Below are 25,481 nucleotides of genomic sequence, written 5' to 3'. Positions count from 1 at the left end.
CTCCACGTAATTAATAGCCCCTTTCCAGTTCCACCTCTTGTCTTGCCGTTACCACCAGGAAGATCACCATGATCGACCAGCCCACGCGCTTTTGTCTGCGCGTGCTGCTCACTTTGAGGGAGAGTTGAAAAAGTCAAGGTTACCTAACTGAAAGTATGGCAACCATCTTAATTGTGGCAAGCCACACAATATTGTCAGTGGATCTGTCAAGCCACAATATTAAGATGCAGTTAATACAGTTAACCACTCCCAGTTCATAGTTTAAGCCACATTTCCTAAAGTGTATGATGTAGGGAGTGGGAGGCCACATACCAGGCTGTTCTGCGATGGTAAAGTTGAACACGGCAGGGATAGAGGAACCATTAGCGTTGACCGCTGTGACTTCCAGTCTATAGTCTGAGCCGTAGGACAGGTCTTGAAGGGAGACAGAGTCAGCATCAGACGACAGCTGCGTGTCTTTCCACTCAGTCATCTCTTTATCCTAAGAGAACATAAAGAAAGAACACCTAAGGATGAAAGTAAGGAAAGAAAAAGGACCAATAAAGAGTAATTCATTGAGAAAGGCAGAGACAGTCTTGCACCGTTTCTTACCTGTCTGTATCGTATGTCGAAGTGCAGCAGAGGAGATCCACCATTATCTAACTGTTCAAGAGGGACATAGAAAGAGTTTCCCTCTATTTTCATCTTATTGGACGACAAAACTGGACTGTCTGGTTCACCTACAGAGTACACACAAAAAGCAGAGAGAAAAGAAAGAAATGATGACCATCCATGAATAATAATTAACTCCTAATCTTTGGGTTAAGATACATTAATCTTTTATTTATTTTATTTACATAGGCGGCTACATACAGATTGACTGAACATGTCAGTAAATCTTTGTCATTGTATAGTAGATCACTGTGTAATACTTTACCCTCTGAGGAAGGATGACAGTAGATTACATGGTGTCATCAGCAGCATGAATGAACATCAGGCAGCGGATGATGATGTCATGAAAATGAATAACAAAAATTAGTGATGGCGTGATGAGGTGGAAACGCCTTGGTTGCAAGACACATATATCACATACACTAGCATGCATAAATACTTGAACTTACACATGCTATACATTGTACGTCAATAAATGGGCGTCATTTATACATTCATTTAAATATGTACACAGATATGCTGCACATCAAGTTATTGCTCCACACATAGCATATACAGATTTTGTGTGCGTTGACGGTTGCTAATGTGTAGTTAGTGAGTAGCACTTACGTATTCCCTGGGTTTGGACGGCATTTGTGTCTGAGAACTGTCCCACTCCCACTATATTCAGGGCAGCCAAGCGTACTGTGTACAATGTGTACGGCTTGAGGGTGGTGATAGCTAGGGGATCTACAAAAGCAAACACAGACACACAGAAAGACACCACATCAGCTAATGTGCATTATTGATTGTCATTTATGGCAGAATAACGTTTATGATGTAATCAGTTTAAAGTATAAATGATGCACTGACTGCGTGAGAGTCATGATACACAACTGCAAAGCTTTTTTGAAGAGCAGATGTGTTACCTGAGGCTGCGACTGCAATCTTCTTCCACTGTTCTGCTTCACTTTGCCTCCACTGCAGGACGAAACTTGTGATCGGTGTTCCTCCACTGATGGGAGGGGTTTTAAGGGAGAAAATGACTGAGGTTGGTCCAGGTGAAACTGACAGGTAGAGTGGCCGACCGGGCTGGGCTGTATATAAGGAGGCAGGGCGGAGAAAGAAAGAAGGAGGAGGGAGAGAAAATAGAAAATTGTAAAATGTATGTCAGAGGCATGCTTATAAGTACAGATTACGTAAATCTACTTTTAAAACACGAAGACAGACATGAACTCTTACTGTGTATTGCAACGTCTCTTGATGCATTTCCAGAGGTGCTGACAGCCATGCAGGAATACAGTCCACCATCAGAGGGCACTACTTCATCAATCACCAACGCACCATCATCGACACGGACACGACCAGAGGCAGAGTCCTGACAGACGAAGGTACAGAAAGGAAATATCCAATCATATATTTGACCAAACATAAGTCTGTAAATGCTGGATGGTGTTTAAAGTCAGTAAATATGTCAGTGAGTTAGACAGTTACATGGAGTTGACTGGCAGTGTTTTGAATTAAAACAGGTAATTTTATTGTGTGCAGCTGATGTTATCTTACAGTAGGTTCATCTTATAATTATTGCCACCTTTAGTACACAGATGACAAAGTATTTGTCATCAGTACAACTGAAGAACATTTGCTATAATCGGGGGAGAATGTATGCAGAAAAAGGTGTTCTCCTTTTTCATCCTGTGTTATTCCCGTGAAAGCTGCACATTGTGTGTATACATGTAGTATAATGCATCCACACACTCTTACCAGTGTGCGTCCATTGTGCTTGTTGATCCAGTGTAGCTCAGGCTGAGGATGGCCAGAGACGTTACAGGACACAGACACACGCTCGCCCACTGATACGTTCTGCTTCTCTGCTGACACAAACACCTCTGGGGCCTCTGAAATGAAACATCTCAAGTGTCATTATAGTGCAGCAGGATAAAGTAAGCATGTCAGCATGGTTGAATGGCAGGTTCACGTTGAGCAGTTACTAAGTTCATTTTTATGTTATGTGGTTGTTGTTGTTGTTGTTGTTGTTGTTGTTGTTGTTGTTGTTGTTATTGTGTTTCAGTGATCTAGTGGAGCTATCAAGGAAAAACAAATCATAAATTGAGCTAACCATAAACATGAAGCATAATGGTAGCACTGCTCTCAGCGATCTTGTTGGTGGCGGTGCAGATGTACTCTCCGAAGTCAGCCCTGTCAACAGACTTTATAGTCAACTGGCTGCGGTCTGAGTTAAACTGATGATGTGAAGGGTCAAACAGCCTCGGTCTGGGAGGAGGACATGCAGAGCAAAATACACAATGAGTAATGCTTTGTTGTTTATTTGGATTCAAAAGAAGAAAGAAAGAGGCCAGAGAAGGGAAACGACGCCACAGAACATTAACAAAATTGTAAAAAATTAGAGACAGCTTTAGATCAACTAAATTCAGTCCACGTCATACTTGTACATTATCAACAAACTGATGCATGATGTGCCCCTCTGGAGATACTAAAAGATGTGACCAACTCTCTGCAAGTCAATACTTACATGGTCCAGGTGATGTTGGGTTTTGGTAGACCATCAACCAAACACAGCAAGGAAACGTTGGTTTCTGATCCGGCCATCACTTTTTTCACCTCTTCTCTCAGATGCACAGAAGGAGGAGCTGCAGGAGGGAATCGTATTTTAGTCAAAAATATGCCTCATTTACAATTCAAATATATTAAGGCATCATTATGACACAAAGTAAAAAACAAAACATTTTTTGTGACTAACCAATGAAGCATCCCTAGCCATAACACTCAATGGCTAAGTGCTGTGTCATGTCACACACATCAGGTTTAGCAAAGGGCCAGAAAGGATCTTTGTGTCATAAATTATCTTTCAAACTCCTGACCATTATTTAATCTTGATGTGAAAAAGATACCGACCATTGATGACAACAGAGACGGAGAGTTGCTTATAGATGGGCCTTCCTCTGATCTGGGCCTGACACACATATGTCCCAGCATCCTCCCTCTTCACTTTTTCAATGAGGACTGTGTTATCAGGCAGCTGACGCACACGCTTTCCGACTGAAGTGAGAGGTGGCAGCACAGAGTGATGGAAAGATATTTAGGTAAAGTCAGAGAAAAACACACAAAAAGACAGAAAAGGCATAGTTATGTTTCTGCATGAAAGTCCAATATTCGGTCATGCTACAGTATGTTTGTCACTCTTATCTTACCAATCAGTGTTATCATAGTACTAGACATTTAAGGTACAAAAGCTTAGCAAGTGGAAAGCCTTTGTAAACCATAAAATAACACTTCAAACTGCAAGAAAGCTCCAGGCCCAGGGTGCTGGTCTTACCATTAGTGGAGATATCTTCTTTGTCTCTGAGCCAGTGAACATCCACCGCTGGCTGGCCAGTCACCAGGCATGGCACCACACCATCTGTGCCCTCTAGAAACTCATGGTAGGTGGTGGTGCTTCCAAATGATGGACCCTCTGACAAAAGACGAGAAGGTTAGGATGCTAACGTTTATGCAATAAAACAACAAAAAAGAATGATATCATAAAAACGGGGTTAGATCATTAAACAAGTCTTCATAAGTAGAGAGTATTACCTATTTATATTTCCTAACTAAGATATGTTGCAATAGACAGCTTCAGCAACAACTGCCAATTGTTACGTACCGTAAACATACAGCTGTGTCGAAACGTCATCGCGGTGTCCACTTTCGAAATCACACGCACAAGTATATCTCCCCATATCCTTCATCGTAGCGTTCTTAATGTCCAATTTAGAGGAAGTCTCATCCACCATTGACACCTTGTCTTCTTCGATTTCTTCCCCATCCTTTCTCCACGTTATGTCTCCCTCTCCCCCAGCTAGGACAGGACAGGAGAAGCAATGGAGGAAGAGACAGAGTGAAAATAAATGCCTATTTTAAAACATCTAGAAGAGGTTAAAACAAGAACATCTCATTCACATAGACAAGTTTTATAAGTCATCAAATAAAATTGATATGACTCACCTTTACACAACAGTAAGATCTCTTCTCCCACCAGAACATCTTGCTTACTGCTAATGATGTCCATCTTTGCATCTAGAGGAGGAGAGGAGAAGAGTTTTGTTTTTCTTTTGCACCTGTTTCTGCTTTTTCCAAAAGGTATTTAGAACCCAATAGTATGTGTTTAATTATTTAATTATGTGATTAATGCTCTGTGGGAGAGCATAGATTAAGCTGATTTAAGATCCACATCGTAAATTCCCTTATTACTAAACTAACTGTGGCAAAAACAATTAACAAGAGCAGTGCATATTACTCTTTGTCATTTTTAAACATAAAAGATGGACTGATGGACATGTATCCAACACTGCATTTTTGAGGTGTGAACTGACCCTTTCTACATTATTACATAAAGAACTGTTGAAAAATAAAGTGGTGCAGAAAAGACAGATGTGGTTTGCAGCCCATTAGGATCATCTGAAGATGTTAACAAAAACTGATCCCAAAATGTTAATGGTAACTTTAATTTAATAATTCTAGTCTAGTCTATTATTTAAAAAAAAGAACTAGAAAACTCTATAATTCATCAGCCTTTTCGGATACAGAAAGATGTCAACTGTTTATAGGATTATTTTTTAGTTTTTTCCTAGTTTATACAGACATTGAAACTTTAGATTTTAGGACAAAAACATTCAGATATTGATTATTTCCTGCGTAACTTTGAATTACTACCTTTGCTCAAAGTCTCCATATTTCAGCCATACAGTGTGTATCAAACATATTATATCAACAGATCTTACCTGTGCCGTGCAGCAGCAGCAGCAAGGCCATCTTTAGGATGAGAGCTGATTGGTTCGTCATGTTCACTGGCTGACAATCCTGTATGACTTCAAATCAAAACTCTGCAGTTTGTCTGTTAAGTCTAAATGTTTTGGTTTTCCAATCAGCACAGCTGTACAGAATGCCCAAATACTTATTAATAAAAATTACAAAATGAACAAGAAATCTGCCTCAAACCTCAAATATCTAGACTCTGTATCACACTGACATGCAGACACCTGTTGTTTCCTATCCACCTAACATGAGTATGATAGGGAGAGGGTCTGTGTCAGGGATTATATAGGGGCACAAGAGCAGTGGAGATGAGATGAGAGGAAACAAGAAAGGGGAGGGGTAGAGAGAGAGAGAGAGAGAGAGAGAGAGAGAGAGAGAGAGCTCTCTTATCCTCCTTTAACACCAACCAGGTTACTATGGGTCATTCATGAAGAGAAATGGGAGGCGATGACTGAATGATGTCCATCCTTCTCTCATTCCTTACTTTTTCTCACTTCCTTGACTCACAATTGTCCCTACCTGTCTTTTACCTGTCTCTAATTCTCTCTCTCTCTATTTTCTATATTTTTACCTCTTATTGCATTATTTCTCACTCCTCTCTCTCTCTCTCTCTCTCTCTCTCTCTCTCTCTCTGTCTCTCTCTCTCTCTCTCTCTCTCTCTCTCTATCTCACACTCTTTCTCTCTCCTCCACCCTGTTCCCTCTCTCTTTCTCCAGCCTACCGGATGAAAGCAGGGGAGGCAGTCCCCCCAGGGGACGAAGAGATGGGAAAAGATATTTTAATCATTCCATCATTTTTTCCTCTCTCATTAAAAAAAAAGGGGCACATTCTTCTCAAGCACACACAACAAACAGCACACACAGTATGCCAAATTCACCACGCTGCCACCATTCACATTTCCTGAAAACGTACATCCTTTAGGATGCTGAAATCAACGCACCTCAGTGACACCCATTCTAAGAAAAAAAAAAATTAACTTTGAAAACCAGCCAGTACTCGGTAATTGCAAAAGAAACTGAACATGATGGTGTTGATTGTCAACTAAGTCGGTTACTTTTAATCATCTAATTCAAACACAAGCTTTTGTATAAGAAGACATTTTATCATTAAAGGCCTTTCTCACAGCAGACCTTTCAACTTGCCATTGCATGGAAAGCACAGGTGTTACTAAAAGTAACAATGTCTCTATTTAACTGTAAGTCATCCCACTCAGCAAACCTTTACAAAAGGCCGTTTTCACAGCAGACTGACAGGTGTATTTAACACAATTATTGACAGCTGAATTCCATTTAGCTGCTTTAGTTTCAGGCTCTGGGTATTAGATAGGGTAGTAGAACAGACCCATCTTTAATGTTACTATGACAAGTCGAAATGTCTGCTGTAAAATAAAGAGCTACATAGCAGCAACTAAATCAAATGCAGCCATCATTAATGTTATGTTATAGTTACACCTGTGTTTGCCAAGGTTATTGTCTTCTATTGGCAACAAAGAATAATATGTGTGTTCTGTGTGAGTTGTGCAATAGGGATTAAATCAGTTCACTAATCATGATTCCAACTTCCCAGGGGACACTCACAAACACACAAAGTAGCTTGTCATCTCATTGCTGAACAAACCCCTTGAACAGGTCCCCCCCCCCCCCTCCTCCACACACACACACACACACACACACACACACACACACACACACACACACACACACACACACACACACACACACACAAAACCCCAACACACACACACACACACACACACACACACACAAACACACACACACACACACACACACACACACACAATGGGAGCATGACATGTAGTATCAGTGAGAATTAATGAGCAGATTGAATTTGACAGAAATTTCCATCCCATTCTCCAACTGAAAAGGTCTAGCAAAAAAAGAATAAGATGCAATTTTATGAAAATATAAAAACAGACCAACACACAGTAATATGTTTGACATTAAGCCAAATTCAAATACGTTTTAGTCCAGTTGCATTGTAACTGAAAAAAGGGTATTAAGTTTGATGCTTCATGTTTTAACATGAATGAGATAATGAAAATGACCATCCTTAACTGAAACACCCAAACACACTGCTTACGTCACTGCCCTTTTATCTACGTGGTGTTAGTGCACGCTGCCACTCAAGTGTCGTTCCTCTGGGTCCTATCACTTCTATTGGCCAACAGCCAGCCTGCCCCTCCCACATCCCCTTGATAGCCTATCAGTGTCTCTACACTACCGTCCGGCCAGCCAATGAAACGGGTAAAGAGTCCAAAGGGGACACCTATCAGGTTGATTATCAGGAGGTGCTATTATGGCTCATTAGAATGGAGTGTGCTCACAGAGAGGGTCATTAACAGGGGTGGGCGCACACTTACAGCTGACCTACAGCACAATCTTTTGAGCAGCTTCTTTTCTTGTAAACTTGCAGTCTGAGTCCACATTGGGTTAGTGCAGGCCCAAGGCTCAACAACAACAACAAACTGTTTGCATTTTGACAGAGCTCACAGGGAAATATGTGATCGTCACATGGTACTTAAACCATGTGACGACACAAAACATCAACTTAAGGACAATAAAGATGCTTCTGTTGCAGTAAGTCTGTAAAACAGTAGTGGAGCTTGAGCTGTTGTTGTTGAGCTCAGATGGATGTAAAAACTGAAGCTGAAATACATCCAGTGTATAGGTATCCTGTTTAAAGGTACATTAACCCATATTAGAGCCTCACTAGATCATCTGTAGACCGTTTACAATTGGTCCAGAATGCTGCTGCTAGGTTGCTGACAAGGTCAGGGAGGTGATGTCATATTACCCCTATCCTGGCCTCTTTGCACTGGCTACCGGTTAAATTCAGGATCCAGTTAAAAATTCTTGTAATGACATAGCCATCAATGGTCAGGCACTGGCTTACATAGGTGATCTGCTGCACCCTTATACTGTCAGCAGATCTTTGAGATCATTGTAATGGCAAAATTACATTTAAGCATGATTCTTTCAATTGTCTTATTTCTGTTTTAGTTTCTCTCACAATGCTGAAAGGGAGTTTACCTCATTCTCACATGTTGATTCTGATTCTCACTAAACTAAGTGGGAGCCACAAAGTCTGGAACATAATGGGAGCACTGTTTGTCTGAACAGATAAGGGCTACAAAGTCACCCTAAAACTATCTCTCAGTACATTCATTTGTCCCCTTACAATTGAGAATAAACGGCTCCAGGATGTCTCTTGTGTTTCGAAAGTTGCCTGTAAGAAATGCAGAGTCATGTTTAGACCAGAACATGTGTGGTTATCACTCCCATTTCTTTTTCTGTATATAAGCTCCTGTTCACTCGTTGGAGAGACATTTTCCACACTGAGCTGTCGTGCCCTTTGTGAAACCTGTGTTACTCCTATATTTGCAAATATATAATAAAATACAAAAAACAAACTTGGTTTAGTCTTCAACTGTCTTTATTTTGTTTCACTGTTTAACTTTCTAAATCCACTCCTGCTGCTTCCACAACATCATCACATCAGGGCTTACTGGCTGTTCCCCGTACTAGGCTGGAAACAAAAGGTGATACAGCTTTTCAGACAATCGCTCCTAGACTGTGGAATTCCTTACCACGTATTTTAAGAATGTCTGCATGTGTTGAAATCGTTTAAAAACAGCTGAAGACGCAGCTTTTTAGTCAGGCGTTCATCTAGCCAAATTGCAGACTGTATTATTTTGTATTTATGATTGTGTGTTTTACTAAGATTTATTGTGGTTTATTGTGCTTTTCATGACTATTGATTTGTTTTAATGTATGTATTTATTTGGCCTGTGAAGCACTTTGTGACTTTGTCTGTGAAAAGTGCTTACTGCCTTACTTACATATTCTTTAACAATTTAAATGTCTATCGCACACCTGACCTCATGTGCTTTAAAGTAATGAATATTTAAACAATGTTAGTTTGTTAGTTTAATTTGAGCTAAAATATTATCCTTCCCAATGATCTGGCGTCAGAAAACCTCATGAATGCATTATTGCCATGTTTATGAACAGTGCTTTTACTGTATCATAAAATTCTGTTATGCTAGTAACATGCTAGCTTACTTTTGAAATGCCCTTTACTGTAAGTCGCCCTTCCACAGGAACATGGGTTCAGTGACTTGCTAAATTGACCTGTGGACAGTACTGTGCCTGTTTTCAACTGTGTTCGACAAATACACAGACAATACACAAAATATGTTGTATATAGTAAAACATTTACATAACCCATGTTTATGTCCATGTACAGTATATGTTATACAGACACAAAAACAAAACAACAGCTACATGTAACACACAGACTGACAGAAACAATGACGTGACAGCTGAAGACATGAGGACGAGACAGGCAGGAAGTAGAGAGAGAGACAGACACAGACTCTCGTGACTGGAGAAAATACACCCTCACTCTCCCCTTTGTGCAGATAAAAAAGACCTGTGAGTGTATGTGCATGTCTTTAGATATCTTTGCTACGCAGATAGCTTGACAATTTGGTTTAGGTAACTGGAACCGCACTGTCTGAAGGCAAAACATTAAACCATTTCAAACATTTATTTTTTAACCCTGAGAGTTGATTGGACAGGATAGAAAAAAAGCCTTTTAGAAATGATGTCAATCACCAAATCTCTTCTGTAATAACCTGATTGGCATGATTTTATGTGCATGATATTGTACTTATAACATGTAATAAGAATACTTAGGATATACTTACTGAACACAGACATCCTTTGGGTTTGACTGAACTCTGATCATTGGTGTTTGTAATATTGGGCTTGACAAATGGACAGATGCAGGTTTACAGTGTCAGATTCATACTGTGTAAATATGAAAAATATGAGTGGGTATACAGGGATTTACCTTCACTTGTGTGTGCCGACACTTCCGCAGAAAGAATATTTCCGTCTCAATTTTTCAAATGTTGCTACAGCTTCCATGTCCCAAATTTATAACATCTTAAATAAAATTCCCACTGCTTACAGGACAAGAACTATTTCACATCAAAGTTGAAAAACGAAATGCTCATACAAAAGAAGTCAAAATTGGGAGCATATTTACATGTCGTCATAGTATTACTGTAAGATCAAGATGCAGGAAGTATAGTGTTGACACACAAAGATAATCATCAGTGCTTAACTTGCACGTTACACTAGAATGGTTTGCCTGCATGTGTATGTGAGTAATGCCACGTCCTCTCCCCCATCTGAAAGAATACAACTAAAACACTTTAAAAAGTTTAAAAGAGCAGAGCCCCCACTGAATTTAGCCGTGTGTGTGTGTGTGTGTGTGTGTGTGTGTGTGTGTGTGTATCCACACTCTTCAGTTAAGCTCCAACAATCTCCAAGGTCAAATTATGAACATCTGTAAATCTGGAAAATAGACATAAATGCTAATTTGATCACAACTCAAAATGGTTGAAGAAAAATGCTGATGTTGGGATGGGATCTCTGGTCGCGCCACTGTAATATAAAGTATCTGCGGACGTAAGAGAGGCCCGTGCGGGGCACAGGGCGCGAAAGAAAATCTTCACAACTGCGCGTTCGCGAAGGGATAAACCCAATAGCAATAGCTCTTAGAGGGCGACGCCTATACGAAATAGAACTTTAAGGGATTGCAAATTTATGCTGCAGCAGCGCTGTTGTAATTGCCATCATAGTAATCCAAGTACTGCTGATTCCTCGCACGCAAAGCCATGGTTTGAGCTCATGTCTGTAACATCATCACTGTTCCTAAAATAGTGGCAGAGCTGACTCCAAACTATACAATACTTCCCTTCTCATTGTCATTGTTATCAATGTGATAGTGACAGCAATGTAGCTGATGGCTATATTTATCCCGCTTATATTTACACACAGAGAAGACCGTAAAAGAGACGCCCTGAGGTCATCTAAACCTCTGTTTACGCCAACCATTGTTGTCACATAAACAACTAACAAACACTGCACTGTGTTCTCCCTCCTGTACGCCGACTGTGCGTGCATTGTGTGTTTTTTAACGTGTCCTGTCTTTTCCAGATCGGTCCAGTTTTTAGCCAGACCTCTGCGCTCCCTTTCAGCTAATAATGGGAGTGACCCAGATTATTTCCTGCTCTGTGCTCCTCTCTTCCTGGCCTCTTGTGCCATACAGGAAACTCGTAGTGAAGAACACAGACAGGTGACAGGCACGGTTTTCTAACATCCTGTCTGCTTGGTTTGTTATTAGCATCTGTGATTTCAGGCCCTATTCGCAGTGCACAGGCAGGATGAACTTTACTAAGAGAAACTATTGCTATGCAAGCCAAAGGTCAGGGACACAGCAGCACCCCGCTGACAGTCCTATGCCCACAGAAAGATGAGCAGGGTGGTACAAAGTATGGTGCTACTCAAAGAGATGAATTTTTTTTTACAGCCAAAGCCATGTCCCTCATCAAACAGCTGGGCAGTTTAAACAATTCTGAATGTCGCCATCAGATATTTCATCTGAACATCTAAACCCACTCTGACAGATCCAGCTTCAAATGTGCTGCTGATGTCACATCGCTCTGATTAAAATAGAGCCTGCAACAACAATCAGAATGTCACAACTGAGCACCACAGAGCAAACTTAATAGGCCGGGAGCCAGGTCCACTCCTCAGAATGTTTTTTGCTATCTTTTTTTCACTATTATTTCCTATTATCTTATACCTTGGGCCATCACAAGTTGATAACGACCACCCCCAACTCGACCCCATTTGGTCTCAGGGGCCAAAAAACACCCTTTTTGGGAAAAGCTTTTGGCGGAATGATGTAATTGTGAATGTTAAGGTACTGGAGCTACATAAATGGTCATATAAACCTAAATATAGTATAGCAGTACATAAGTCAAATCTCAACTCTTGTTTAAGATATTGTTCATATGCAAAAATTATGCTTACGGTAATCCCATATGGAATGGTAATGCTCGAAAGTTCTGTTTTCTCCGATTTGAGGTACAGTGGAGAACTTTGGTTATACCAGCTGTAATCCTCTAGATAGAAAGGTCATATTGGACTTACATTGAAGCTTATAAACTTGGGAAGTTTTTCATGTACATTTGAGGCAGTGATATCTATAATAAAATGCTTAAAAATGATCACTTTTGATGACAATTTGTCAGGCGGACAGACATTTTTTTGTCTTTTGGGGTATGTTGAGAGTGATATTTGACAGCAAAAAGGCAGCAATCCCCAGGAATCTTTTTCTTCTAGTTTCCCCTATGTGTCAGGATACACCAAATAACATTTTAGGGTTATACGAACATTTATGTAGCTGCAGTACCTTAATATTCACAATTACATGATTCCGCCAAAAGCTTTTCCCAAAAAGGGTGTTTTTTGGCCCCTGAGACCAAACGGGGCTGAGTTGGGGGTGGCCGTTATCAACTTGTGATGGCCCAAGGTATAAGTTAACAGGAAATAATAGTGAAAAAAATGTAGCAAAAAACATTCTGAGGAGTGGACCTGGATCCCGGCCTATTAGGAATGACAACATTTTACATCAAGTGGAATAACTGAGAGAAATTGTATGGAGGCATTTGTCAACACACAGCATTAGGATGAGGTATCCAGTTTGAGAATTTAAAAATGTTTGCCACAAAGGTATCATCTTCTAATCTTTTTTTACATGTGTTATGTGTGTTGTCTGATTAAAAAGTGGAGTAGCAATGTGCAAAAAGTTGTGAAGAATTTCTTTAGTACTCCAAATTCTTCACACATTCAGTCCATCATCGTCTGTCATCTAATGCCAGCCTCTGTCATTGTTACTGTACTTCACTGAAATTCAAAATACAATCAGCAACAACAATAGTAGGAAGACAGATGGAAGGCTTGTGTGCAGTCAGCTTGTCTAGAAACTAAGAGTCCTTAGATGTGTGTTTAGACTAATAAACTGTCTTTTTTTTGTAGACAAACAAAGCAGCATATCAACTGAAACTTTCTCTTATAACTGCTGCTCAGATGAATTTTGACCCATAAACCTGCTCAGGCAGGATTCAAATTAGATTTTTTTTCCATTTACAATCAGCTGATTTACTAAAAGATTACATAAACAACATGCGTCTGTTACAGCCCCATTGTAACAGACACATGTTGTTTATGTAATCCTTTGTAGACTTCAGTTCAAGTTGCCATTGACATTTTGAAGTGAAAGGGAAGTTGTTGACCCCATCACAGCTTAGCAATACAAACAATATTACTAGAATGGAGACCTGTTTATTTGACTTATAGTTTATTTTGCATGCCATCCTATGAGTGAATGAATTCATGTCCAAACACTGCAACCAGCTGCGAGCTGTTTGCCAGAAGCTGATATGTTAGAATATCCGATAAGGATGTTTTCTTCTAAACACATGCGGCCTCTCATTTGGCAGACATCATTAAAACTGACTGCCTTGTATATGTGCTGTGCTTTTCCATCTGTTGCCTGGTTTTAAAAGAATGGGGGGAAAAAAAGTACATGTTATGAATTCACTTTTATCTAGTAGGGAACTTGAAGATAGGATTGTTTTGCTTGGAAAGTTGAAGCATTTAAATTGCTGCAACATACAGAAAAACAACAGTTACACTGTATTTGTACATTAATATGTAAGTCAGCAGCACTCATGGACGGTATAGAAGTTCAGTGACAGTGTTGGGCAAACTGGCACGTAGGCTCTCCATGCTGCATTACTGTAAGTTATTTCTTAGTGGGTCTTATCTTAGCCTCCAGTGTTGACTGAGACCTTTCTTTTGTTGAGCTGTTGCCTTAGGGAGACGATGAGGAGGAAAAGGAAGGTTTCATATATAAACACTAAGAGTAAATTCCTCTCTCTCTTTATCACACACACACACATGTGCGCGCACACACATTCAGGCGCGCACACACACTCATGCGTGCGCACGCACACTCACACGCGCGTACACACTGATTTTTGTACGTGGTGGTTGGTGTGAAGAGAGGCACTTGATGAACAGCATTCAGACTGATCATAATGTGTACTATTGCTTGAACTCAAATTCCAGCTTGGTTCTATTTCAACCCGTTCTCACTCCAAACTTGTAAAATACGGATGTGGACAGTGGCTGTCAGCGTCTGAAGCAACGTTAAAGCGCGTTATATGACGCTACAGGAGACTTTTAGCGTCAATACAACAAAGGCACCTGACCAAGCGTCCGTATTTTACGAGATGGGAGTGAGAATGTGTTCTCACAGTGCTGTCAGCTGCCCCCTCTCTTCTCCACATGCACGTGCGCACACACAGTATCTTTCACACAGGAAGTGCTGTGAGGCTGCCTTTGGGCTGAGCGGAGCAGGGTGCAGTTGATAACACAGGGAGGGTTGTTAGTAAAGTAAAGTTAAGATTAAACATTATCGAATACAGAATGCTGCCACATCAGAGCGGCCAAAGCATCAAAAGCTTCCCCGTACTTTTTGACAAGCGTCCTTGACAGGGTGGCCCAGAGCTTCTTTTGCAGCTCAAGTCGGCGGCGGTGTGTACGTACAGTTAAAAGTAAACCACAGTCAAAGCCGGTAAAGCCCCCCCCCCCCACTGCCGTACAGAGCGTGTCACTGCTGCGTTTTTTGACGTCAATTTTTTCCTCAACCTTTATTGTTCGGCCGTTTAGTTTTATTCACAGTTTTTTAATATCCAATATCCAATGCTGTCCAAACTGCTCCAAAATCCAAACAACAACAACAGACCATTGTCTATAGAGTGGATAACCTTTCAATTACATCCGTAGAACATGCATTCACATATACTGTAGGAGCATTTTTTTTGCAGAATGAGGTCTAATTTTTTGGGCCATTTTAACACAATACTCACATGTGTACATTGAAAGAGTTAACGGTTGCTGCAATCATTAATCCTGTCCACATTGGCTGAACTTTTTTATTTTCACCTGCACAACAGCTTCTTTTCTTTTGTTGCGGAAATAAATTATTAAATAAATAAATAAAAATATGAGGCTTTAAAAGTCTGATTTAGTCAAATCAAGTAGGTATCTTTTGTCTGTTTTTCTAGAAATTTTTTCCCGTGCAAAACAGAGTATTAAAGGGGTGATAGAATGCAAAACCGATTTTACCTTGTCATAGTTGAATAATGACAGTTTAGTGGGTAACTAGGACATACATAGAACCTCTAAATCCCATTGACACCTCTTTCCTCTGCAAATCTCACAATTTGAAACTGCCTCTGAAAACGGGCAAATCTCAATCTCTCTTTGTCACGCCCCAACATTTACATGAATCTATGTCGTGCAGATCTCAGAAATTGCATACATTGTTCATCTGCTATTTTACCATTAAATTCACTTCTGAGACTTTTTTATGCGAGAAATCAACTTTGTAGAGGTCAAATATGGGCCGTTTCACGAAAATTCATGTCTAATTGCAAATTTTGTTCGACTGTGTGTCGGAGTTCAGCGGTCGGTGCTGCCTGTGTTGCTGCCTCGCCGCCTGGCCTACCTCCCTTCACAGACCCCGGCTTGCTGTGAGGTAGATTGAGCTCCGTCACGGCTGGCAGCCCACGGCACTCCATACCCGTGCAAAGTCACAGTTTTGTGGGTGAATGGACTACCAAACGCCGCTGCCTGGACAGAGCTCCAGGGCCTGCAGCTCCCCTCTTCCTGCTAAATGGCTGGTGTGTGTGAGAGCGCGGTCAGCGAGCTTGTTACGCCAGCAATCTCTTACCACAGGTTCCAGTTAATCTTATAATGTGAGTTATTTAAACAAACGATCGGGGAAATAAACGTCTCTTGTCCGCGAGTCTCACTGATAGAGCCTGCGGCTGGATGGAGCTAGCTCTATCAATGAGAGCTAGCTAGCCTCCTCTTAGAATTCCTCTGAAATTCACAAAAATGTATAAAATTAAAATCGGACACTATTGTTAGCTTTAGCTTTTAAGACCTTGGGGTAGAGGTTATATAAGTGGCGTGACGAAATTCAAACTGTAAATATACTCTAATTACGCCGAAAATGAAGCTAACTACCCGCAATCTGTACACATAGGATTGAAGGGACAGTCGCAGCTAACGAAATCCCTAGTGTTCACAAAAATTCATTAAATTGAAATCTGACACCATTGTTAGCTTTATAAGACCGTTGGGTAGATGTTACATAAGTGGCGTGATGAAATTCAAACTGTAAATATACTGTAATTATGTTGAAAATGAAGCTAACTATCCATGATTTGTAGCTACACATAGCCAGGACTGAAGGGACAGTTGCAGCTAACGAAACCCCTAGTGTTCACAAAAATGAATTAGATTGAAATCGGACACCATTGTTAGCTTTATAAGACATTGGGGTAGATGTTATATAAGTGGCGTGACGAAATTCAAACTGTAAATATACTATAGTTATGCCGAAAGTGTAGTTAGCTAGCCGTGATATTTTCCCATTCACGAATGGGACACATAGCTAGCTAGCTGCTCCTCCTAACAAGACCCTTCAGTTCATAAAAATGCCTTAAATTCAAATCGGACTGTTAGCTTTTGTTAGCTTTGTAAGACCTTGGGGTAACTGCGATATAAGTGTCGTGACGAAATTCAAACTGTAAATATATTATAGTTATGCCGGCAGCCGGCCGAGCCCCGGTAATGCAGTAATCCACAAAGGGTGACTTTGCCCTGGGTATGGAGCCCAGCAGGCTGCCGCTTTCTCGTCAGACTGTGTGGAGCTCCTAAAGTCCAACACGTCTTACCAAATTTGCAATTAGCTATCAATTTTTGTAAAAAGGCCCATATTTGAGCTTTATATAGTTGATTTCTCGCATAAAAAAGTCTCAGAAGTGAATTTGGTAACGAAACATTGCAGTGTCTGGAATATGAGATTCTGTCGTGTCTCTAATGTGTGTGTATGGGGATTCGCTCAACCAATCAGCGTGCGTCTCTAATGTGTGTGTAAATATTCATGAGCATACCATATTTGGAAGAAAAGCTCTTGTTACAAATAGGGCCAAAACACAGGGATGCATAAGGGCCCATACAATATCAACCATGCCATTTTCAGCCCAACCAATGTTACATACCCCATTAGGAGACCTTAAGGAACAGTGTGAAATACCCTATATAATCATTCTATCACATATCATATCATATTTTTTCTTTTTAGTAGCTCAAAGTGCTGAAGCCACAAATTAAGTTGGGCTGAACTTTGAAATGAATTTTTACAGACAATGCAGGAACAAATTTCAAAGTATTAGCTTATAAATCTAAGGCTGTTGGTAGTATTTGCAAGTGGACGATGAATAATATTATATTCCATTCTGCAATCAGGTAACTAGAAGCTCCACTTGAACATTTTGGTATTCAAGTGTTTGCTCACAGGCATGCTAACATTTAGCTTATCTGTTGAGCGGAACATTTCAGTTCCTCTAATGCGATCCTATTCTCTCAGCCAGTCATGCTTAGCTACAGAAGATAGTAGTGTGCAAATATAAAATAAAAAAGGGCTTTAACAGCCTAATTAATGCATTAAATAGGCTAATACGCAGCTTTGTGCATTCATTCTGCATCAGCCACATTCTGAGCTCCAACACAATCACATAGTATCACTAGTTTTTTATTCAGTCTTTGAAGGTACTCAACTTCAACATCATATGCTGATATAAATGCTGCATAAATTCAATCACAGTGGACCATCTATGTGTGCCTGCCAGTCTGATGATGTGATCTGTAGCAGGTCAAAGCTACGTGACTGTTGTTGTGTCTGAGCCTCATTCAGGGATTTCTGCTGTTTATTTTGTTTGGTCTTTTTTGGGCCTCCCTGATCACATCCTCTTGCGCTCTACAGCGCTACTCGTACTGTCACCAGCCACTCCCAGGCATGTGTGTTGCACATATAGTAAGAGAGATGTGCTGCTGAAACAATAGAGAGATATCGTAACTGCAGCCAGACGCTGCAGTGCAAACGAAGCAATGGCCCATTTTTTGACAAATGTCAATTTGAGGAATAATTTTTGCTGGTTTATTAATGGCTGATTTATAGCTTATTAAATATGTATGTTGTAGTTTTTGCCTGGACAACTATGGTCCTGATGACCAATAAAAAATGTTTATTTAATTATACTCTCAACAGACAATATGAGACTAAACACAGTATTTCCTGGTTCCCTCAAGTCTCATTTCTAATTAAAGATGGAGCCCAGCAGGTGAATAATATGGATATCCTCTCAGCACATTTGCCTGAGGGCTCTTTGACCACCTCCTCCTCCTCCCTTCTAGGCTCTCTGCCTGACTGTCTGTGTCTCTACGTGACTGGTCCAGGGTCAGTGCCGGTGGAGGCCGCCATGCTAGCAGATAACACTAACTAGTTTCCTGCCATTACTGGTAATTGCCGCACGGCTCGGAACAGTGCAGACACCCTGGGTGGGGCGTGACTGAAGAGTATGTGTGAGTCTGTGTGTATGTTTTAGAAATTTAAGTTATTCACATGTCTGCAAATGCTACCAACCTGTTTACATGGCTGGATTTATCACAGTATACCTCCCCTGTCTGAGGGACACATGGTTGATGGGTTGTTTCAATACTGTTGAAGCATTCATAGTGAACGGAAGAGAGGATAAAGGGCATGTAGACAGCGCAGGCATAGTGGCAGAGATATATGTAGCCAGACAAGATGTGTATGTTGTCCTTCACAAAGCAGAAGAGGAAGGGCCCATTATCAAAAATGACTAAATAGCTCTGAGTTGGTTGACATAAGAAATATGTAAAATCACATGTATACTACCTGGTGTGTTCGATCACACAGATGTATGAGGTAATGGGATTAAGGACAAAGCAACAGTAAAGTAATACTATTAATAGTATTTTTAATAATAAAGCACTATTGTAATGTTGTAGAAATATCAATCATCAATAATCAAACATAGTCAAGAAAATAAAGTAAGCACATCCATACAGCGTAATACAAAAAGTGCTGCAACACTGTGTATCTGGTTAATAGATGAATATGAAGAAACACAGACATAATGCCATGTACTGTATTTAACAAGAAGTCATAAAAGGGTGATGGTGCATCTGTGTTCTTGATGACTTTCCTGTGTCATACAAAAAGGGAGGAGAGGATGTTTAGATGTGGCACTGTATGTTATCACTGATCTATGTGCAGATGTCTACAGCAGGCTTATATGACCCTCGGGAGGGCTGTAGGCTATAGGTATCTAACGAGGACATGGAGCATGGTTATTTTAGCTATGCAAATGATACTGAAACATCAGGGATGAAATACTCGGCTTCGATTATTGCTTGTTTAATGGAAGAAAAAAAACCTAAATCCAAATAAAAGCGGTATGGCTCATTTGCTAGATAGGGTTTGTGTATGTATGGTGGTGTTGAACATACAATTTTCTTTACAAATAAAATCAATATTGTGCAGATACTCTCATGTCTGCACAATACATATGTAGCTGGAGTCAACAGTTAGTTTAGCCTAGCTTAAAGACAGGAAACGTAGGGAAAACAGCTAGCGTAGCTCTGACCAACTGTAATAAATATGACACTACTTAACACATTATATCTTGATTGTTTAATCCCATAGACTGTAAAAGTAATGGACGGAGCTTCTGGGTCTGAAAAGTGAAGCCAGTTACATCCAATTGTTAGTTTCAAGTCTTACTCAATACAGCATGATGTTCATTTTGTAAATTATGCTCCCAGTTATATATATATATATATATATATATATATATATATAATCCCTACAAAAACTGAAGTGTAAAAATGACAATTTGCCATTGTACCAGGGGTTAATGTGCCGAACAATCACTTGGCTGGGAGCAGTTGCCAGGCAACCAGCGGAGGCTCAGAAAGTGTCTGCTCCCAGCTATCAAATTATCAGCATATAACCCAGCATAAAACAGCATACTGTAGTTTTTACACTTTTGTTTCTGTACAGATTAAGCGAGATGCAATTAGTAAACTTTAGAGGTGCTAAAGGGTGGATTATGTTAATTTTGGACACAGCCAGGCTAGTCCACCTGTTTCAAGTCCAGCTGTAGCTTCATATTTACTGCACATTAGAGTGGTATCGATCTTGTCATTGAACTCCGCTGCAAAGCAAATAAGTGTATTTCCAAGTATTCTTTTAAACCAGGGGGAGGAGGACATACAAAAACAGATGATGTTAGATACACAAAACCCTGGCCCAGAAAACAACCCAGGGTTGCAGCCAGTTTGGAGCTGACTTTTACACTTACTCCAGCTGTGTTTTGTATTACTCGAAATCGGGCTTGTTCTTAAGACCGGTCTCAAGACCACTTTTTGAAGGTCTCCGTCTCGTCTCGGAATCGACCGCATTTTTACTCTGTCTCGGATAACGAGGACCAGGGATTTTATTTCAAGACTGGTAAAGACCACAACTTCAGAGATATCAATAATGTTAACATCATTACTGTGATCGGACGTAAAACTTCCTGCTTCAAATGCAACCAATAACTTGACTCATTTCTCATTTGAAATTTGTTGCTGTTAACCCCCTCTACCTGCCCCCTTAACACGCATTCCAAAGAAAGTGAATGCGAGAGACAGGAGAAGCTCTGGCGGTTTGGCACTGGTCTGGTCTGTTCTTGACTCGATCTCGACCTGCCTTGGTCTTGGCCTGGACTTGGACTTGGTTTAGGTGGTCTTGACTACAACACTGCTTAGTGAAAATGGCAACCTCATTACTTGCATGTCCGGCCCCCTGGTGTTTTCAAATGTTTATTAGGATCCAAATTGTCATTTTCACAGGTTAGTGGAAAGGCTAATTGAGAAAAAAAAGTTACAGGGACATTGTTTAGATTGAGCTTCATGTCGCAGAATACCTCAGATACGCAAGTGAATTTCATAACCCTAAGACTATTCTAAACTCGGCAATTGATCAAAAACATCGGGTTGTCGTTGACTGAAGCTTCATCTGATAAATGTGAGCATTGCTCTAGGCGGAGGAAGTCTACAGACTTAAGAAGACTTGGCTGACTGAGTGTTACAGACTTTAAAAAGATCTTCTGATGGGTTATTGGCTATCTTGTGGAAGTGTGTATGTCTGCAGTATGTTGATGGGAAGAAGGCATCAAAGCAGCATCCTGTGGGCAGCCCAGGGCAGGACCAGTGGACATAAGACGGCAGCGAAGTGGGTGTCCTGGGGTAGGCACCACACCGTCTGCCTCAACAGATACACACACACAACCACCCACCCACCCACACGCACACACACCTACACACACACACACACACACACACACACACACACATCTCCCCGGGTACAAAAGGCCACCATGTAATTGAAGTAGTGTCAGAACTCAGGGGAGGGCGAGATAGGAGACACACACACACACACACACACACACACACACACACACACACACACACACACACACACACACACACACACACACACACACTCAGGGCATTAACCATTTTAACTTAGAAATCAATGTTACATTTACAATGTTGTGTACAATTTAAACCTAAAAATAAGGACAAAAACAACGATTGAGGAGTATGCATTAACACTTTGTGGTTTTAGTCACTTTAATGATCATTGAAATGTATATGAACTACATATTTATACAGACTTCTCAGCAACATCCAGATGTGAATTCCTAATTTATTTTAATGTCTCATTGTGTTGTTTTGTTAAATATATCCTACTTGATGGCCACTGATGGTAGTGCTGATAAATTGAAATTAAGGGAAGTGTTCCATGTATTTAGAGTAATGATACAGTGCAACGGGGCATCACTGTAGCAGCAGTGTTGGTGTAGAGCTCCTGATTGATTAGATATATATGGTGAATATATGGTGCTTGGCCCATCAAACATGGGATTTGTAACAAATGTGGGAATTGCAGTGTGTATAAATTCATACCCTATATTTAAAAGAGAATCATAAGGGTTAGGTAAATGTTTTATGGATATTTACTAGACTTGTGTTTTCTTCACCCAGTAAGGTTTTAAAAAAAAACAGTAGCTCTTTCACTAAACGGATATAACTGAAGATAAAAGAGGACAAACTAAAACACAAAACATTTAAGTCAGCAGAAATTATTTAATATGTTTAAAGTGAGTATATTTTATCACTATTCAAATATTGTAATTTAAAAAAAATGTAATCTATCTAATAAATTGGGAAGCCTCTATATGTGTGTATGTCTGTGTGTCTGTCTTTGAAATATCTCATGAACCGTTCATTCAATCTACTTCAAACTTGGTTTCCTGGGTACCCAGTGAACTCGGGGTTTGGATTTTGGAGCAGTTTGGACAGCATTGGATATTGGATATTAAAAAACTGTGAATAAAACTAAACGGCCGAACAATAAAGGTTGAGGAAAAAATTGACGTCAAAAAACGCAGCAGTGACACGCTCTGTACGGCAGTGGGGGGGGGGGGCTTTACCGGCTTTGACTGTGGTTTACTTTTAACTGTACGTACACACCGCCGCCGACTTGAGCTGCAAAAGAAGCTCTGGGCCCCACCTGTCAAGGACGCTTGTTGTCAAAAGTACGGGGAAGCTTTTGACGCTTTGGCCGCTCTGATGTGGCAGCATTCTGTATTCGATAATGTTTAATCTTAACTTTACTTTACTAACAACCCTCCCTGTGTTATCAGCTGCACCCTGCTCCGCTCAGCCCAAAGGCAGCCTCACAGCACTTCCTGTGTGAAAGATACTGTGTGTGCGCACGTGCATGTGGAGAAGAGAGGGGGCAGCTGACAGCACTGTGAGAACACATTCTCACTCCCATCTCATAAAATACGGACGCTTGGTCAGGTGCCTTTGTCGTTGTTATTGACGCTAAAAGTCTCCTTTAGCGTCATGTAATGCGCTTTAACTAAACGCGTTTGGTCGGGACTATTGACGTCCCTTTTTATGTTAAGGAAAAGGTCATGGTTTCCGTGACATGCGGGAATGGGACGGTTGAGTTTAGGAAAAGGTCGTGGGTGGGCTTACGCTTCCGTGACACGCGGGAATAACGGGACAGTTAAAGAAGAAAGCGCCTTTAGGAAAATTGCCACGCGGGACACGAACCCTGGTCTCCTGGGTGAAAGTCATGTGTTTTGACCCATCTCCCACCCCAGCCAACCTCCCTACGCCGAATTTCGTCCTTACATACTACTCACTAAACCCTGTGCAGCTGCTGCTCTCCCCGGTATGTTATACAAACACGCTGAAGGACGCTTTTTTTGTCGCTTCAGACGCTGACAACCACTGTCCATACGTCCGTATTTTACGTTCGGAGTGAGAACGGGTTGCACTGCGAGGGTAACAGGCTTACTAACACCCCTCACAGTGTTGTCAGCGGAACCCCATTCCCTATACGCAAACAAAGTCATATCATAAATTATAGGGAACCCAGCAACAGCGATGATGAGCTTTTCCTCCATTTTCTCGAAACTAATGTTTTGCTAGGAACGAAAGTTTACATCGTATGTTTCTCTGGAATCAGCCAGCGCGAAGGGCGTCTATTTTCCGATTGGTTGCTGGTCGTTTGCCACTGAACCACGTCATAGCTCATTATCATAAAGTTGACCAAACTTCAACTTTCTGCTTGATGCTCTGGTCGCTCAACACGCGACACCGACGGATTTGCCGCTTCTTGCAGCTGAGAGAGAGATTAATGACTTCCTGTAACTTTGAAGCTCAAGTCGGCGGCGGTGTGTATACAGTTACTGCTTCCAATGTTACCTGATTGCTGCATTTACCAAGCAAACTTTTCTTCACTTTCCTGGTGCATGAGCGGATAGCTGACAGGAACATTACAACCATAGACTGTTAATATTAATGGACAGAGCATGTGTGACGTCACCCATTGGTTTGCGGAGATCTGCTATGAGTCGTCGAGTTTGCCTTTACGGGCGCAGCCATCTTGGTTAAACGCTGACTGTGGCGATATCAACATGCAGTATCGTTGACTTTATTTTCATTGCCTTCCACCTTTTCTTTCCGCCCCCTCTGTCTCTCTCTCTCTCTCTCTCTCTCTCTCTCTCTCTCTATGCGCACAGACACACTCTCACACCCTGCGAGTCCATCTCTGTACTCGGTCCGGTTCTGGTGGTTGATTAATGCAGCTTTTGCTGATTGGCTCTCATAACGGGCCAGATGGGTAGCACACTGCCATGACTCCATGAGGCAACTGTCTGATTATTCCACATTTTAATTGTGATATTATGTGGTCAAATTCTGAATCTGCAGCATTCTCTGTCAGGTAAATGCAGTAGGCTACTACAATGTCTTTCTCTGATGTAGAAGTACACTGTAAGTCAGTAGTAGGCTATACAGTTGCGTTACATATTAGGTGGTTTGGGGTCCTTCTTTAAGTAATTTTGGGGTACAATTTGGTTCTGGAGAATGCTACAAGCAGCAATACCACAGGCCAAGCAACAGCCCGTTCGCTACAGGCACATTTTGAACGGCCACTGTACTAGTTTAGATAATGCATAACCAAGATCAATGACAAATGTGACATCTCTTACCTGACTTTATGCAGGATAAAAGAAAGAAAACTGTGATTGGGAGATGCAATCATTGACACATTTGCTGTGCGGGCTATTGCTTTATAATATTTAAACTTTAAGACTGTTGGGCTGATCCTAGTAACATTTTCTTAGTGTAGTGTGTTTTTTTCAGATCTCTAACAAGGCATTTTTAAAATTTTAATGTGGCATAAAAACCAGCAACAGCCTATTTTTAACAGCAGCACCACTCAGACTCCCAGATTCTGTCCGCCCATGTCCTGGTATCTTTATGAGTGAATGTATTTTGTGTAGGATTGGCTATGAGTGAACAGAACCAGTGATGATGTGTGGCTGCCATCTAGTGGAATCAAAAACATTTAAAGTAAATAAGTGATTTGCAGCATTTGGCTTCGCTGTTAGTAAAATTATAAGATAAAATAAGATGCTAAGAGGCGAACAATGCTCAAACAGTATGTGCAAAAAGAAAATCACACACGTAAAAGTGAGAATCTAAGACATAAACATGAAATAGGGCAACATTTAAAATATAGGAATAAAAATCAGTAGAATCAAATAACACAATATAAAATATAGCAAAGAATATAGAATATTA

General features: G+C 40.7%; 1 protein-coding gene across 1 annotated transcript; it reads right to left on the bottom strand.

The window, feature by feature from the left end:
• Window positions 1-10: 10 nt before the first annotated feature.
• Window positions 11-5,710, bottom strand: ncam3 (neural cell adhesion molecule 3). Its single transcript, XM_039805269.1, has 15 exons — window positions 5,412-5,710; window positions 4,636-4,707; window positions 4,295-4,489; window positions 3,968-4,105; window positions 3,547-3,690; window positions 3,164-3,281; window positions 2,750-2,904; window positions 2,395-2,528; window positions 1,873-2,008; window positions 1,560-1,727; window positions 1,261-1,380; window positions 917-919; window positions 592-719; window positions 313-481; window positions 11-111 (listed from the first exon to the last, which is right to left on the bottom strand). Exons 1-15 carry the CDS (start codon window positions 5,470-5,472, stop codon window positions 11-13), a joined length of 1,842 nt encoding a protein of 613 aa, XP_039661203.1. The 5' UTR covers window positions 5,473-5,710.
• Window positions 5,711-25,481: the final 19,771 nt, after the last annotated feature.

This window comes from Perca fluviatilis, chromosome 7 (assembly GCF_010015445.1).
Source record: "Perca fluviatilis chromosome 7, GENO_Pfluv_1.0, whole genome shotgun sequence".
Taxonomy (NCBI): Eukaryota; Metazoa; Chordata; class Actinopteri; order Perciformes; family Percidae; genus Perca; species Perca fluviatilis.
The sequence above is the reverse complement of the archived record's forward strand: the minus strand, read 5'-3'. Positions and strand labels throughout refer to the sequence as shown.